This window comes from Zonotrichia albicollis, chromosome 27 (genome assembly GCF_047830755.1).
Source record: "Zonotrichia albicollis isolate bZonAlb1 chromosome 27, bZonAlb1.hap1, whole genome shotgun sequence".
In the NCBI taxonomy this organism is placed as follows: domain Eukaryota; kingdom Metazoa; phylum Chordata; class Aves; order Passeriformes; family Passerellidae; genus Zonotrichia; species Zonotrichia albicollis.
The window spans coordinates 3,643,310-3,660,198 of NC_133845.1; the positions used below are offsets into that span (position 1 = coordinate 3,643,310).

Genomic DNA, 16,889 nt, shown 5'->3' on the forward strand with positions numbered 1-16,889 from the left:
CGGCAGGTGCTGCTCTGGCTTGCATTAACAACCATTAATTATTTGGGGTGTTTTAATTCAAACACAAAGGGACAACCAAAAAAAAAAGGACCATAAAGCGATACCCCAAAAAAAAAAAAGACCCACAAAAGTGATGTCCCAAAAAAAGGGATCTCTGTGATTCCATGGGCAGGTGCTGCTATCTGGTGGCCCAGCACCAGCAGTGCCTACAAATCAAAATTGATTGAGCATGCTGAGGGCTCATGGACATGAGGACACTGGAATATTCTGAATATTCTGCATGTGTTTGCCTAGGAAAGGCCGAAGCCTGAAGCAGGGAAAGGAATTCCATGCTTGCTGTAATTTTTAATATTCCCCAATAAATTTTCATGTCGATTTACCGTGCCCAGGTGCCACCCAGCTCTGGCACAACCCAAAAATAAAAATAAACTTGGAACTTAATGATTTTGAGGGGAGAATTTCTGAATAATCTCTCTTAAGGCTCCTTTTAACTGGTATTGCTCTGGGAATTTTCTGATTTTAGCTGCAAATTAATTGCTCCTCCACTGGTAATAAATAAACACATTTATACATACAGCAGAGGAGTTTTGCCAAAAAATATTCTGTAAAACTTAATTAAAAAAAATATTATTTGCATAAAATATTATCATAAAATATATTCATGAAATATTATGAATTTTTGTTTTTTAATAACTATTATTTTAGTCATGTATTGTTGAAAATATTGAAAGATTCTTTCCTGGCAAGCAAATTCTCCAGCTTTACTCATCTCCGGATCATCCTAGAAGTTGAGATATTTCAGCAAGTAATTCTTTGAAGAAAATCTAATTATCCAGTATTTTTTTGTATTGTGTAATTTATAGGTTGGACTTGATCTAAAAGGTCTTAATCCCTTTTAAAAATCCACCCAGACCCCAAATATTTGAACAGCCCCTGGCTCCAAACCCTTTTTCCCACTGCAATACCCACCTGGATCATGCTCAGTTCAGCACCAATTACCTGCATTTAGGGTTTTCTTTTTTTCTTTTTATTTCCACAGGTACAAACAAGTGAAGGCAGAGACAGTGTGATGCCCATTAAATAGTTTTTATTCTTTAGGACATGAATTGCATTCCCACTCATTTACAGTACTGTAAAGTGCAATGGTTTTCATCACCTCCCACCTGCGCGCACACTTTCAAGTATTTAAAATGCCCAGAAAACAACAAAAAAAAAATGCTTTTTTGTTCCGTTTGTTTTTCTTTTTAATTTTTTTTCCTCTCTTTTCTCTCACTTTTTTTTTTTTTTTTTTACAGCAGCTCAGTTATGGAGTTATTAATCTAGCAAAAACAAACCCAGCTGTGCCTACAGGATTGGGTCCTTCAGTGCCACCCCCGGGCTGGGGGTGTCTCCTCCAACACCAACTGCTCGTGGAATGCATTTCCCCCGTGGGCTCCTTAATCCACCTCCTCGATGGTGGGGCCCGAGGAGGCTCCTCCCGAGGGAGGGGCTCCACCCCCGGGGAAGCCCCCAGGCATCCCTCCGGGCATCCCCCCTGCGCTCTGGTACAGCTTGGTGATGATGGGGTTGCAAACCTTCTCCAGCTCCTTCTGCTGGTGCTCAAACTCCTCCTTCTCGGCCGTCTGCAAGAGAAAAAACCTTCTAAATTTCCCCAAATCTTAAGAAAGACAGGATTTAGAGTGTTTCAGGCTGTTTGCAGCAGTGCTGTCCTGCTTGTTTCTGTATATAAATTGCCAGTTTAACAAAACAGAGCTCAGCTGCTTCTGCTCAGGGGCACAGGCCAAGAAGGAAGCAACACTTCACCTGGATTAGATATTTATAGAACCTGGGCCCGGTTTTGGCCCCCACCAATCAAATCCGGGCCAGGTTTTGGCCCCCACCAATCAAATCCCGGGCCGGGTTCTGGCCCCCACCAATCAAATCCCGGGCCGGGTTCTGGCCCCCACCAATCAAATCCCGGGCCGGGTTCTGGCCCCCACCAATCAAATCCGGGCCGGGTTTTGGCCCCCACCAATCAAATCCGGGCCGGGTTTTGGCCCCCACCAATCAAATCCCGGGCCGGGGTTTTGGCCCCCACCAATCAAATCCCGGGCCGGGGTTTTGGCCCCCACCAATCAAATCCCGGGCCGGGGTTTTGGCCCCCACCAATCAAATCCCGGGCCGGGTTTTAGGACCCTCCAATCAAATCCCGGCCGGGTTTTAGGACCCTCCAATCAAATCCGGGCCGGGGTTTTGGCCCCACCAATCAAATCCGGGCTGGGTTTTGGCCCCCACCAATCAAATCCGGGCCGGGGTTTTGGCCCCCACCAATCAAATCCGGGCCGGGGTTTTGGCCCCCACCAATCAAATCCGGGCCGGGGGTTTTGGCCCCCACCAATCAAATCCGGGCCCGGGGTTTTGGCCCCCACCAATCAAATCCGGGCCCGGGGTTTTGGCCCCCACCAATCAAATCCGGGCCAGGTTTTGGGACCCTCTAAATTTGGGCCGGATTTTGGCCCCACCCAAATCCAGGCCAGGATTTAAGCACCCTAAAATCTGGGAAGGAATTTTTTAGCCCCCCAACCAGGGTCAGGGTTTAAACTCCCCCAGTCTGGGCCAGGGTTTTTGGCCCTTCAAATCTGGGCCATGGTTTTTGTCCCCCCCTAATCCAGACCTGGGTTTAAGTCCCCAAATCTGGGCCAAGGTTTAGGCTTCCCCCAAATCCAGGCTGGGGTTTAAGCACCCTGCAAATCTGGGCAGAGTTTAAGCCCCACCTCTAATCTGGGAAAGGGTTTAAACCTCACCCTAATGTGGGAAAATGTTTTAGCCCCCAAATCCGGGCCAGGGTTTAAACCCCGCCCAAATCCGGGCCAGGGTTTGGCCCCAGCACCAAGCCAGGCTTGTATTAAGACACAGAATTATTCCTGCTTGGTTTGGCCCCATCTCACACTGCTCCAGAACAACAAAACCAAACCCTGGGAGGCAGCCAGGCAACAGCAGGGCTTGGGAACCCTCAGTGCTGCCCAGCTGTGGTCGCTCAGACATCCAAGGAAGGAACTTGCACCATCAGCAGCCTTTCGACCTCTGGTGGAAACTACGAATGGCTTTGGAATCTGATTCATCACAGCAACCAGGGCTCCTCCTGCAGCCTCAACTGCCCCTGTGGAACCAAACACACTCTGACAAACCTGGTTCTTGTCCAGCCAGTTGATGATCTCGTTGCATTTGTCCAGGATTTTCTGCTTGTCATCGTCAGAGATCTTGCCCTGGAGCTTCTCATCCTCCACGGTGGCTTTCATGTTGAAGGCGTAGGACTCCAGGGAGTTCTTGGAGGACACCTTGTCCCTCTGCTTCTCATCCTCTGCCTTGTACTTCTCTGCCTCCTGCACCATCCTCTCGATGTCCTCCTTGCTCAGCCGGCCTGCAGGGAGCACAGATCAGTCAGGACTTCATCTTTTAGGGAATGATTTCAAATTCTCAAACATTTCAATTTAAATTTTGAGAGGCAGAAAAACCGCAGAACAAGCCCTCATAATAAATACTATAATTTAAAGCCTCACACAGATACAAATCAGACTACAGCCAAATTCTGATTAGAACAACAAGCAGAGCTTGACAAACCCGTTTTTAAAACTCTGCCACCCTCAGGACAGCAGATCCTTACCCTTGTCATTGGTGATGGTGATCTTGTTCTCCTTGCCAGTGCTCTTGTCCACAGCAGACACGTTCAGGATGCCGTTGGCATCGATGTCAAAGGTGACCTCGATCTGAGGGACCCCTCTGGGAGCAGGGGGAATGCCAGTCAGCTCAAACTTGCCCAGCAAGTTGTTGTCCTTGGTCATAGCGCGTTCTCCTTCATACACCTACGGACAAAAACCACCAATTATGTCATTAAAGCCATAATGGGTTAATTAATTGTTGTCCTGAAGGGATGTGGTCGCTCAGACATCCAAGGAAGGAACTTGCACCAACACCTGTCTTTCGACTTCTGGTGGAAACTACGAATGGCTTTGGAGTCACTTTCATCACAGCAACCAGGGATTCACAAACCACAGCAATTCAACACCTCTGGCCTAAATTATCCAAGTGTTCCCCAGTGGAAGCTCTGACAGTGTGCTGTTACCCCAGGGCTCCCTGCTCACCTGGATCAGCACCCCGGGCTGGTTGTCAGAGTAGGTAGTGAAGGTCTGGGTCTGCTTGGTGGGGATGGTGGTGTTGCGCTTGATCAGCACCGTCATGACCCCGCCAGCCGTCTCAATGCCCAGCGACAGCGGGGTCACATCCAGCAGCAGCAGGTCCTGCACGTTCTCTGACTTGTCCCCAGACAGGATGGCAGCCTGCACAGCTGAGGGGAGAGAGAAACACAGCGTGAAACCCCTGTAAAACACTGCTGATGCACAGGGCTGCATCAGAACCCTGCAAAACACTCCTGATGCACAGGGCTGCATTAGAACCCTGCAAAACGCCCCCTGTGAGCTGTGCTGATGCACAGGGCTGCATTAAAACCCTGCAAAACACTCCTGATGCACAGGGCTGCATCAAACCCCTGCAAAACACTCCTGATGCACAGGGCTGCATCAAACCCCTGCAAAACACTCCTGATGCACAGGGCTGCACTAAAATCCATGCAAAACACTCCTGATGCACAGGGCTGCACTAAAATCCATGACAAAACACTCCTGGATGCACAGGGCTGCATTAAAACCCTGCAAAACACTCCCGATGCACAGGGCTGCATTAAAACCCTGCAAAACACTCCTGATGCACAGGGCTGCATTAAAATTCATTCAAAACATCCCCTGTGAGCTGTGCTGATAACACAAGGCTGCATTAAAACATTCCCTGGGAGTTGTGCTGATAACACAGGGCTGCATTAAAATCCATGCAAAGCATCCCCTGGGAGTTGTGCTGAGGCACAGGACTGCATTAAACCCTGCAAAACACCCCCTGTGAGCTGTGCTGATGCACATGGTTGCATTAAAATTCATTCAAAACACCCCGTGAGCTGTGCTGATAACACAGGGCTGCATTAAAACATTCCCTGGGAGTTGTGCTGATGCACAGGACTGCATTAAATCCTGCAAAACCCTCCCTGTGAGCTGTGCTGATAACACAGGGCCCCTGCACAACATCCCATGAGCTGTGCTGATGCACAGGGCTGCATTAAAACCTGTGCAGAACTTCCCCTGTGAGCTGTGCTGATAACACAGAGCTGCATTAAAACTTCCCCTGTGAGCTGTGCTGATAACACATGGCTGCATTAAAACATCCCCTGGGAGCTGTGCTGATAACATAAGGCCCCTGCACAGCATCCCCATGAACTGTGCTGATGCACAGAGCTGCATTAAAATTCATTGAAAACATCCCCTGTGAGCTGTGCTGGTGGCACAGGGCTCGCTCAGACATCCAAGGAAGGTACTTGCACCATCACCAGCCTTTCGACCTCTGGTGGAAACTACGAATGGCTTTGGAATCTGATTCATCATTGCAAGTCCAAGGGGATCTCCCACAGGATTGAGGTGGAAACCCAAAAAGGGTCACAGAGTGAGCGATCACTGACCTGCCCCGTACGCCACGGCCTCGTCAGGGTTGATGCTCTTGTTGAGCTCCTTGCCGTTGAAGAAGTCCTGCAGCAGCTTCTGGATCTTGGGGATGCGCGTGGAGCCGCCCACCAGCACGATGTCGTGGATCTGCGACTTGTCCAGCTTGGCGTCCCTCAGCGCCTTCTCCACGGGGTCCAGCGTGCCCCGGAACAGGTCGGCGTTGAGCTCCTCGAAGCGAGCCCTGGTGATGGAGGTGTAGAAGTCGATGCCCTCGTAGAGGGAGTCGATCTCGATGCTGGCCTGCGTGGAGGAGGAGAGCGTGCGCTTGGCGCGCTCGCAGGCGGTGCGCAGGCGGCGCACGGCGCGCTTGTTCTCGCTGATGTCCTTCTTGTGCTTGCGCTTGAACTCGGCGATGAAGTGATTCACCATGCGGTTGTCAAAGTCCTCCCCGCCCAGGTGCGTGTCCCCCGCCGTGGATTTCACCTCGAAGATGCCGTCCTCGATGGTCAGGATGGACACGTCGAAGGTGCCGCCGCCCAGGTCGAAGATGAGAACGTTCCTCTCAGCACCCACCTGCGGCAAACAGCGGAAACACTTTCAGTCTTTAATTCCTACTTGAAACTGATACTGCAATTCCTACAGTGAAACACAGTGACCCTGTGGCAGCGTTAGCGGGCCCAGGATGAGGGAAGAGAATCCTGACTCTGTGTTCCAGAAGGCATATTTACTGTTTTATCATATGTATAATACGCATCATAAAATGTTACATTAATTATTTTATGATCTATATGGTAAGATCTGTAAGACCTTATAGATGAGATTTTATTTTTATTTAAAATATTTTTATTTTATATATACGTTATACATGTATTATTTTTCTATCCATATGATATTTTATGATCTATATGGTAAGATCTATAAGACCTTATAGATGAGATTTTATTTTAAGTAATTTAATTTTATATACATGTTATATATATATTATGATCTATATGATATTTTATGATCTATAAGGTAATATCTATAAGGCCTTATAGAGGAGATTTTACATTAAATATTTTTATTTTATATATATGTTAAATATATATTATTTTACAATCTATATATTTTATGATCTATAAGGTAAGATCTATAAGACCTTATAGATGTCATTTTCTAAAATGGAATATTTTGTATATATGTTATATATATTATGATCTATATGATATTTTATGATCTATAAGGAAAGATTTTAAGACCTTATAGATGTCATTTTATTTTAAATGAAATACTATTTTATATACATTATACATATATTATTTTATTATCTATATGTTTTATGATGTATATGGTAAGATCTGTAAGGCCTTATAGATGATATTTTATTTTAAATAAAATATTTCTATTTTATATGTTATATATATTATTTTTCTATATATATGATATTTTATGATCTATAAGATGTATAAGACCTTATAGATGATAAATTTTAAACAAAATATTTTTATTTTATATAGATTATATATATTTTATGATCTATAAGGTAGAATTTTTAAGACCTTATACATGTCACTTTATTTTAAATGTAATATTTTATTTATATGTTATATATATTATTTTATTATCTATATTATGGTTTTATGATCTATATGGTAAGATCTGTAAGACCTTATAGATGACATTTTATTTTAAGTAAAATATTTCTATTTTATACATGTTATATATATATTATTTTTCTATCTATATTTTAAGATCTCTAAGCTAACATCTTCAAGACCTTATAGATGATAGATTTAAAATAAAATATATTTTATATATATGTATTATATATATGATATCTTATGATCTATAAGGTAAGATTTTTAAGACCTTATACAAGTCACTTTATTTTAAATGTAATATTATTTTATATATATGCTACATATATATTACTTTATGATCTATACAGTAAAATCTACAAGACCTTATAAATGTTATTTTATTTTAAAATGATATATTAAAACTACACTAAAACAATAAAAAAATTATTTTATCAGAAGGCTAGCAAGGAATGGAATGATAATAAAATCTTGTGGCTGATTAAGTCTGCTCAGTGTAATTCCCATTGAAGTGTGCAAAGCACAGCCCAAACCCTGCCCAGAGTACAGCCCTGCTGTGATTGGCCATTAATTAAAAACAACCACGAGACCAATCAAAGATCTGTTCCATTGCACAGGAATGAATTACTGTGAGCAAATTACTGCTTACATTTCCTTTCTGAGGCCTCTCAGAAGTAAATATATTAGCAAAGGGATTATCCATAAATGTGAGCCCTCCATACCTTCTTGTCCAGCCTGTAATATTAAAACTACACTAAAACAATAAAAAAATTATCAGAAGGCTAGCAAGGAATGGAATGATAATAAAATCTTGTGGCTGATCTAGTCTGCCCAGTGTAATTCCCATTGAAGTGTGCAAAGCACAGCCCAAACCCTGCTTAGAGCACAGCCCTGCTGTGATTGGCCATTAATTAAAAACAACCACGAGACCAATCAAAGATGTATCTGTTCCATTGCACAGGAATGAATTACTGTGAGCAAATTACTGCTTACATTTCCTTTCTGAGGCCTTTTAGAAGAAAAAAATCTTTGCTAAGATTATTCCTAAAATGTGAGCCCTCCATACCTTCTTGTCCAGCCCGTAATATTAAAACTACACTAAAACAATAAAAAAATTATTTTATCAGAAGGCTAGCAAGGAACGGAATGATAATAAAATCTTGTGGCTGATCAAGTCTGCCCAGTGTAATTCCCATTTGAGTGTGCAAAGCACAGCCCAAACCCTGCTGTGCTGTTCTGCTCCAAGACAGCTGGGCTGTGATTGGCCATTAATTAAAAACAACCACAAGACCAATCAAAGATGTATCTGTTCCATTGCACAGGAATGAATTACTGTGAGCAAATTACTGCTTACATTTCCTTTCTGAGGCCTTTTAGAACAAAAAAATCTTTGCTAAGATGATTCCTAAAATGTGAGCCCTCCATACCTTCTTGTCCAGCCTGTAATATTAAAACTACACTAAAACAATAAGATCTATACGGTAAAATCTATAAGACCTTATAGATGACATTTTATTTTAAAATGATATATTAAAACTACACTAAAATAAAGAAATTATTTCATCAGAAGGTTAGCAAGGAATGGAATGATAATAAAATCTTGTGGCTGATTAAGTCTGCTCAGTGTAATTCCCATTTGAGTGTGCAAAGCACAGCCCAAACCCTGCTGTGCTGTTCTGCTCCAATACAGCTGGGCTGTGATTGGCCATTAATTAAAAACAACCACGAGACCAATCAAATATGTATCTGTTCCAGTGCACAGCAGCAGATAGGAAATGTAAGCAGTAATTATCTGAGGCCTCTCAGAAGAAAAGATCTTAGCAAAAGGATTATTCATACATGTGAGCCCTCCAAACCTTCTTGTCCAGCCCGTAGGCAATGGCGGCTGCCGTGGGCTCGTTGATGATTCTCAGCACGTTGAGCCCCGCGATGGTTCCGGCATCTTTGGTGGCCTGGCGCTGCGAGTCGTTGAAATAGGCTGGGACAGTGACCACAGCATTGGTGACAGTCTGCAAACACAGCAAACGGCTCAGAGTCAGCCTGGAAACCCTCACACAACTTCTCATCACATCCCACCGCAGCCCCAGGCTCACCTTGCCCAGATAGGCCTCGGCAATTTCCTTCATTTTGGTTAAAACCATGGAGGAGATTTCCTCGGGGTAGAAACTCTTGGTCTCGCCTTTGTACTCCACCTGCACCTTGGGCCTGCCAGCGTCGTTCACCACGGTGAAGGGCCAGTGCTTCATGTCAGACTGCACCACCGAGTCATCGAACCTGCGCCCGATCAACCGCTTGGCATCTGGAAAACAACATTTCAATGGATTAATAATTCCAGTAGTTACTACTAACTAGCAATTTCTAATTAAAAACACAAAACTCTTACTGAAAATGCACAAAATCCTGTACCACCACCCTTAACGTCATTACTGCCCTGTTAAGAGTCAGATACAAACACTAAATTTCCTTTCTTTTAAATTTCCTTTCTTTTGTATGCATAAGTGCGGTGCTATCACCTCTAAAATATTGCAAATGCTGAGCCATAAACCAAGTTAAAAAAACTGGTTAAGATTACCCAAGACTAACTACCCTGAAAAACCTACTGTAGAGCAAATATTATCCCTACCTCTAATAAATTCTGGCTTGTTATATCACAACTTTATTTTAAGTATACAGCTTCAATGGGAAAAGGCTTTAACCTCACTTTGTAATTCACTAAAAATATGGAATTCTTTTCTATGTTGAAAAAACTGGTTAAGATTACCCAAGACTGACTACCCTGAAAAACCTACTATAGAGCAAATATTTTCCCTATCTCTAATAAAATTTATCTCCTAATATCACAACTTTATTTAGGTTAGAAGCAATTTAAGCCTACAGCTTCAATGAGAAAAAGCTTTAACCTCACTTTGTAATTCACTAAAAATATGAAATTTTTTTCCTTTTTTTTTTTTTTTCAGGAAAAAATTCTTTTTTATTGCTAAATAATGTGCCAATCCCACGGGCTCACCAAAGACTGTGTTGGTTGGGTTCATGGCCACCTGGTTCTTGGCAGCATCCCCGATGAGCCTCTCTGTGTCTGTGAAGGCCACGTAGCTCGGCGTGGTGCGGTTGCCCTGGTCGTTGGCAATGATTTCCACCTTGCCATGCTGGAACACGCCAACACAGGAATAGGTGGTGCCAAGATCGATCCCGACAGCTGGTCCCTTCGACATCTTGTCTGAAAAAACAGGAAAAATAAGATTAATCTATGGAAAAATCATGATGTAGCTTGATGAGATAAACTGTGGCTGTTCTTTTTATTAAATGCTGAAGGGCAAAAACTGTATTTTTTTTTTTTTAATGTTTAAGGGCAGGGTAGATGGGGCTGAAATAAAGGGAAAAATAATATTTTAGTTAAAAGCGAAGCTGATATAGCTTGCATAGGAAGATTGTGGAATTTTTTTTTAATGTTAAAGGGAAGGCTGGTGGGGCTGGGAGCAGCCTGTCTGAGTTGATTGTGTCCCATTTTAATGGATGTAACCGGATCCGTTCCCGCCTGACCCGGAATTCCTGCCCCGTTATCCCACGTGGGCCCAGCCCCGCACCCCGCTGCACTCCCCGCCTCCGCCGCTTGGCGTCCCCCGCACCACGTGGCGAGAAACTCCAACTCCCAGCGTGCCCCGCGCCGCCCGCGCAACGTGACGCCAGCAGCGGGGCGTGTCTAAAGGATGCCGGGAAATGGAGTCCCCGGCGGGCGGGCCGCGTGTGCCAGCACAGCCGCAGCCCCGTGCGGCACCGACCTCCCCGCCTTGGAGCCGTCCCCTCCGGATCCCACACGCGGCCGTTCGCCACCCCCGGGCACTGCAGCACCCGCTGGGCCCCGGCACCGCCCCAGGCCGCCCCCCAGCGAGGTAAGACGGGCGCTGCGGCTCCCCAAGCCCTGCCTCTTCTCCCCTCCCCCGTCTCAGCAGGATCTAAAAGGAGCGGGGGGGGGGGGGGGGGGGGGGGGGGGGGGGGAGGGAAAGAAAGCGGAGATCCCGCTCCTCCCCCTCCCGCGGCAGACCGCATTAAAATAAATGTGGAAATACCGGGATTAAAAAAAAAATAAAAATGTACCCCATCGGCCCAAAATAGGTCAGTAGTCGCTATTCCCTCCCTATCCCCGCAGCACAACGGTTCCTGAGGCCACAAAATCACCCGGGAGGGCCCTGCGCCTTTTCCAGGCCACCCCAAAGCTGCCCCCAGCACCCGCCCTACGCCATCCCAAGGCAGCCGCGGCCCAGCCCGCCCCTCCCGTGCCGCGTGGTGTTCCCCCAGCCCCGTTACCCGCAGTCCGGCCCGGTCTCTCGTTCACACACTGGGCAACCTCTCAGCTCAGCTCCGGCTCGCTCAATGCCCCGCGACTGCCGCGCCGCCCTTTTATACCCGCCCAGAACCTTCCAGAAGGCCACGCCTCCCTTGCACAGCTCTGACCAATCAGCGCGCGGATCCCGCCCCTCTTCCCGTCAGTGATTGGACCGTGCCGTGCGTGACGCGCGCCGGAAGGGGGCGTTGCGCGCCGGCCGGCCCCGCGTTCTCGAACCTTCATGCGCTTTCCCCGCGCCCCCCCAAACCCCGCGGTGGGCGCGCCTTTCCTCGCGATTTGACCAATCAGAGTCCGCATTGCTGGTGACGACACCAGCGGAGGGCGTGGCGCGGGGAGCTGGCGGGCTTTTCAGCCAATCGCCGCGTAGCGCGCCAGGCCTTTATTTGCATATTTCGCAATGGGGCGGGATGGGCCAATCGGCGCGCGGGAATGGCGGATGATTTGCATAGAGCGCGGCGGGGAAGGAGAGCGGCAGGGACGGGGTAGCGCAAGATGGCGGCGCCATGAGGGGCGAGCCTGGGCGCTGCCCCGGGGATCCCCCCGTGCCCGCCGGGATCGCTCCTTCCCCTAAGGAGCGGCGGCGTTCCCCGATCTCACACCCACAGCCGTTCCCTGGCGCTTCCCGCAGCGTGCGCCCAGCAAATCCCCCGAGTGCAATAATCTGCGTCCTCCATGTTCCCTCATGCACGGCACAGGAGTTCCCCGCTTCACCCCGCGGGCTGTTCCTCCCGCAGGAAGCCGCGTTTGGGGTGGTTTAGGCACTAGAACTGCTTATTCCACAGATAAAAATCCATCTCAGCCTCTCCACACTTTATAATTAATCCTAAATGTTCCCATCCATCAGGAGTCTGAGTGCAGGCCCAGGACAGGCTGTCCCCCCTTGGTGTGTGACTAACACAGCTCCTGGCATGGATTAATTTATTTATTTGTGAGAGGAACAGTGGATTTGTCTTTCCAAACAAGCTGTGGGGGTGCTGGGAGATAAAACCAGCCCTGGGAGAGAAAAGAAACAATGGGAAGGATCCCCCTGAGTGATGAACGGAATAAGAGATTTGCTTTTATAAATAAGCTTTAGGTTTGCTGGTAAATGAATTTGGGTATTGAAAGATGAAAGAAACAATGGGGAAAAATCCCTAAACTCAGTAAGAATTAAAAATTAAAAGGGTTATATGTTAGAGGGGAATCTTTGGGATCAGGGAATCTGAACCTCTCAAGTACCTCAGAAATGGGGAAAGAGAAGGGAAGTGTAGCTGGGAAATTGGGATAAAACGGAGGCTGTGTCTTCCAAAAATTCAAGAGATCCCAGGGGATGCCCCATGGCTTCTGCCTTGATTGGAATAAAGCCAGAAAAGACTCCTCTGTCTCCTTTTTGTACATAAACCTCTGGTGTTTGTGGATTGATTTTCCTAACATTTGGGAAGGAAAATGGTGGAAAACTGCGGTTTTTTGATGTCCCTGGGGGTGAGGGGAGCAGAGGGGGCAGAGGTCGGGAATCACCTGAGGTCACGCTCAGGGCTGTGGCTGCATCCAAAGTTTACAGGGAATAAAGGCCAGGGAGGCTCTGGGAGCAGGAAAGCAAACACAGAGTCCTGGCCAGGCTCTGTGACACAACACAGGGGAAAACAAAACTGGGAGAAAAAGCTGCTCACTTTTTGTAGTTTAACAAGGTTTATTCAACCTTATCAAAATACAACACAAGAGTGAATAGAGGAAAAAGGTTACCTGTTCTGAATAGAGAAAAAAGGTGCCAGGAGCAAAAGATTCTCCCCACCATGTGCTCAGCCCCCTCACAATGGAGGTTTTTCCTTTTTTAACCCTTTAACCCCTCCCAAAGTTCTGTCCGTTAACCCTTTCTTTGCTGTCCAGTGGTGATCTCTTCCTCAAAAGGGGTAAAGAAAAGAGAGATCTCTTTCATTTAAAGGGGTAAAAACACACAAGAAAAAGCGCTTCGGGTTTTCCCAGGTTAACTTTAGGCAAAAATGCTGTTGGTAACACTTGAAAATCCAGCACAGGAGCAGATCCCTCAGCCAGTTCCTTGCGTGTGTCCGTGACAATTCCTGTGTGCAAGCCACATCCTGAGATAAGGGTGGCAGCGTCCCTTTTCCTGGCAGTTTGGGGTGACAAAACGAGGGGAAGTGACGCGGTGCCCTGGCTCAGCCCACAGAGCCGGCCCCACACCAGACATGCTGGCCCCACGGTTTGCTGCCGGTTTGTGGCTCCTGCCCTTGCTCAGGGCTCAGAGCTGAGCTGGGATTTTGGGGTGGCACCCAAGGGCAGGGTTTGGAGCTGGGGTTGGGGTGCACAAGGTTAAAGGCAGGACAGGGAGCAGCAGCTGTGCCTCCCGAGGTGAGGTGAGGTGTGCAAAGCACGCTGCACCCTGTCCAGAGTACAGCCTGCTGCTCCAGGGCTGCTCCAGAGATGCTCCTCTGTGTAATTCCCACTGAGGTGAGCAAAACACACTTCACCATGTCCAGGCTGCTGTGCTGTTCTGCTCCAAGGTTACTCCAGGGCTGCTCCTCTGTGTAATTTCCACTGAGGTGTGCAAAGCACACTTCACCATGTCCAGGCTGCTGTGCTGTTCTGCTCCAGGGTTACTCCAGAGATACTCCTCAGTGTAATTCCCACTGAGCAAAGTGGTAAAGTGTGCAGAGCACACTGCACCATGTCCAGAGTACAGGCTTATGTACTGCTCTGCTCCAGGGCTACTCCAGAGATGCTCCTTAGTGTAATTCCTACTGAGCAAAGTGGTAAAGTGTGCAGAGCACACTGCACCCTGTCCAGGCTGCTGTGCTGTTCCGCTCCAGGGTTACTCCAGAGATGCTCCTCAGTGTAATTCCCACCAAGGTGTGCACAGCACACTCCCCCATGTCCAGAGTACAGCCTGCTGAGCTGTCCTGCTCCAGGGTTACTCCAAAGATGCTCCTCAGTGTAATTCCCACTGAGCAAAGTGGTAAAATGTACAAAGCACACTCCCCCATGTCCAGCCTGCTCTGCTGTTCTGCTCCAAGGTTACTCCAGAGATGCTCCTCAGTGTAATTCCCACTGAGGTGTGCAAAACACACTTCACCATGTCCAGGCTGCTCTGCTCCGGGGTTACTCCAGAGATGCTCCTTAGTGTAATTCCCACTGAGCAAAGTGGTAAAGTGTGCAGAGCACACTGCACCATGTCCAGAGTACAGGCTTATGTACTGCTCTGCTCCAGGGTTACTCCAGAGATGCTCCTCAGTGTAATTCCCACCAAGGTGTGCACAGCACACTCCCCCATGTCCAGAGTACAGCCTGCTGTGCTGTGCTGCTCCAGGGTTACTCCAGAGATGCTCCTCAGTGTAATTCCCACTGAGGAAAGTGGTGAAATGTACAAAGCACACTCCCCCATGTCCAGGCTGCTGTGCTGTTCCGCTCCAAGGTTACTCCATGGCTGCTCCTCAGTGTAATTCCCATTGAGGTGTGTAAAACACACTCCCCCATGTCCAGCCTGCTCTGCTGCTCTGCTCCAAGGTTACTCCAGAGATGCTCCTCAGTGTAATTCCCACTGAGGTGTGCAAAACACACTTCACCCTGTCCAGGCTGCTCTGCTGCTCTGCCCCAGGGTTACTCCAGAGATGCTCCTCAGTGTAATTCCCACTGAGAAAAGTGGTAAAGTGTGTAAAGCACACTGCACCATATCTAGAGTACAGGCTGCTGTGTTGTTCTGCCCCAGGGTTACTCCTGAGATGCTCCTCAGTGTAATTCCTACTGAGAAAAGTGTAAAGTGTGTAAAGCACACCATATCTAGAGTACAGGCTGCTGTGTTGTTCTGCTCCAAAACTACTCCAGGGCTGCTCCTCAGTGTAATTCCCACTGAACAAAGTGGTAAAATGCACAAAGCACACTCCCCCATGCCCAGCCTGCTCTACTGTTTTGCCCCAGGGTTACTCCAGAGATGCTCCTCAGTGTAATTCCCACCGAGCCCGCCACAGCACCCCTGCTGTTCGCCTTTGGGGCGCTTTTTTGGGGTTGATTTTTTTTTTGGGGGTTGATTTTTTTTTGGGGTTGATTTTTTTTGGGGGAGTTGACTTTTTTTTTTGGGGTTGATTTTTTTTTGGGGGGGTTGATTTTTTTTGGGGGGGGTTGATTTTTTTTGGGGGGGTTGTTTTTTTTGGGGGGGGTTGATTTTTTTTTTTGGGGTTGATTTTTTTTTTGGGGTTGATTTTTATTTTGGGTTTTTTTTTTGGGGGGGTTGATTTTTTTTGGGGGGGTTGATTTTTTTTGGGGGTTGATTTTTTTTGGGGGGGTTAATTTTTTTGGGGGGGTTGATTTTTTTTTGGGTTGATTTTTTTTTTTTTTTTGGGGGTTGATTTTTTTTTTGGGGGGGTTGATTTTTTTTGGGGGGTTGATTTTTTTTTTTTTGGGGTTGATTTCTTTTTGGGGGGGTTGATTTTTTTGGGGGGGGGTTGATTTTTTTTTGGGGGGGTTGATTTTTTTTTTGGGGTTGATTTTTTTTGGGGGGGTTGATTTTTTTTTTTCTGGGTTGATTTTTTTTGGGGGGGTTGATTTTTTTTGGGGGGGGTTGATTTTTTTTTTGGGGTTGATTTTTTTTGGGGGTTGATTTTTTTTTGGGGGGGTTGATTTTTTTTTTTGAGGGGTTGATTTTTTTTTGGGGTTGATTTTTTTTTGGGGGGGGTTAATATTTTTTTTGGGGTTGATTTTTTTTGGGGGGGTTGATTTTTTTTTTTTGGTTGATTTTTTTTTTTGGGGGGGGTTGATTTTTTTTTTTGGATTGATTTTTTTTGGGGGGGGTTGATTTTTTTTTGGGGTTGATTTTTTTTGGGTTGATTTTTTTTTTTGGGGTTGATTTTTTTTTTAGAGGTTGATTTTTTTTGGGGGGGGTTGATTTTTTTTTTTTTTGGGGTTGATTTTTTTTTTGGGTTGATTTTTTTTTTTGGGGGGGGTTGATTTTTTTTTTTTTGGATTGATTTTTTTGGGGGGGGGTTGATTTTTTTTTTTGGGGTTGATTTTTTTTTTGGGGGGGGTTGATTTTTTTTTTTGGGGGTTGATTTTTTTTGGGGGTTGATTTTTTTGGGGGGGTTGATTTTTTTTTTTTTGGGTTGATTTTTTTTGGGGGTTGATTTTTTTTGGGGGGTTGATTTTTTTTTTGGGGGGTTGATTTTTTTTATTTTGGGGTTGATTTTTTTTGGGTTGATTTTTTTTTTTTTGGGGTTGTTTTTTTTGGGTTGATTTTTTTTTTTTTTTGGGGGGTTGATTTTTTTTTTGGGGTTGATTTTTTTTTTTTGGGGGTTGATTTTTTTGGGGGGGTTGATTTTTTTTGGGGTTGATTTTTTTTTTTTGGGGGTTGATTTTTTTTTGGGGGGTTGATTTTTTTTTGGGGGGTTGATTTTTTTTGGGGGGGGTTGATTTTTTTTTTGGGTTGATTTTTTTTTTTTGGGGTTGATTTTTTTTTTGGGG

General features: G+C 46.1%; 1 protein-coding gene and 3 non-coding genes across 4 annotated transcripts; all 4 read right to left on the reverse strand.

The window, feature by feature from the left end:
• Nucleotides 1–1,067: 1,067 nt before the first annotated feature.
• HSPA8 (heat shock protein family A (Hsp70) member 8) lies at nt 1,068–11,564 on the reverse strand. The gene is made up of 9 exons (XM_074527900.1): nt 11,405–11,564; nt 10,107–10,316; nt 9,193–9,398; nt 8,956–9,108; nt 5,540–6,095; nt 4,122–4,324; nt 3,644–3,842; nt 3,168–3,400; nt 1,068–1,622 (listed from the first exon to the last, which is right to left on the reverse strand). The coding sequence occupies exons 2-9, from the start codon at nt 10,309–10,311 to the stop codon at nt 1,437–1,439; spliced, it is 1,941 nt and encodes a 646-aa protein (XP_074384001.1). The 5' UTR covers nt 10,312–10,316; nt 11,405–11,564; the 3' UTR covers nt 1,068–1,436.
• On the reverse strand, nt 3,013–3,109 carry LOC113460649 (small nucleolar RNA SNORD14). The gene has a single exon (XR_003382474.1). It is a non-coding gene; the product is annotated as a small nucleolar RNA SNORD14 (small nucleolar RNA).
• Nucleotides 3,917–4,013, reverse strand: LOC113460650 (small nucleolar RNA SNORD14). Its single transcript, XR_003382475.2, has one exon. It is a non-coding gene; the product is annotated as a small nucleolar RNA SNORD14 (small nucleolar RNA).
• On the reverse strand, nt 5,374–5,470 carry LOC141725222 (small nucleolar RNA SNORD14). Its single transcript, XR_012577077.1, has one exon. It is a non-coding gene; the product is annotated as a small nucleolar RNA SNORD14 (small nucleolar RNA).
• Nucleotides 11,565–16,889: the final 5,325 nt, after the last annotated feature.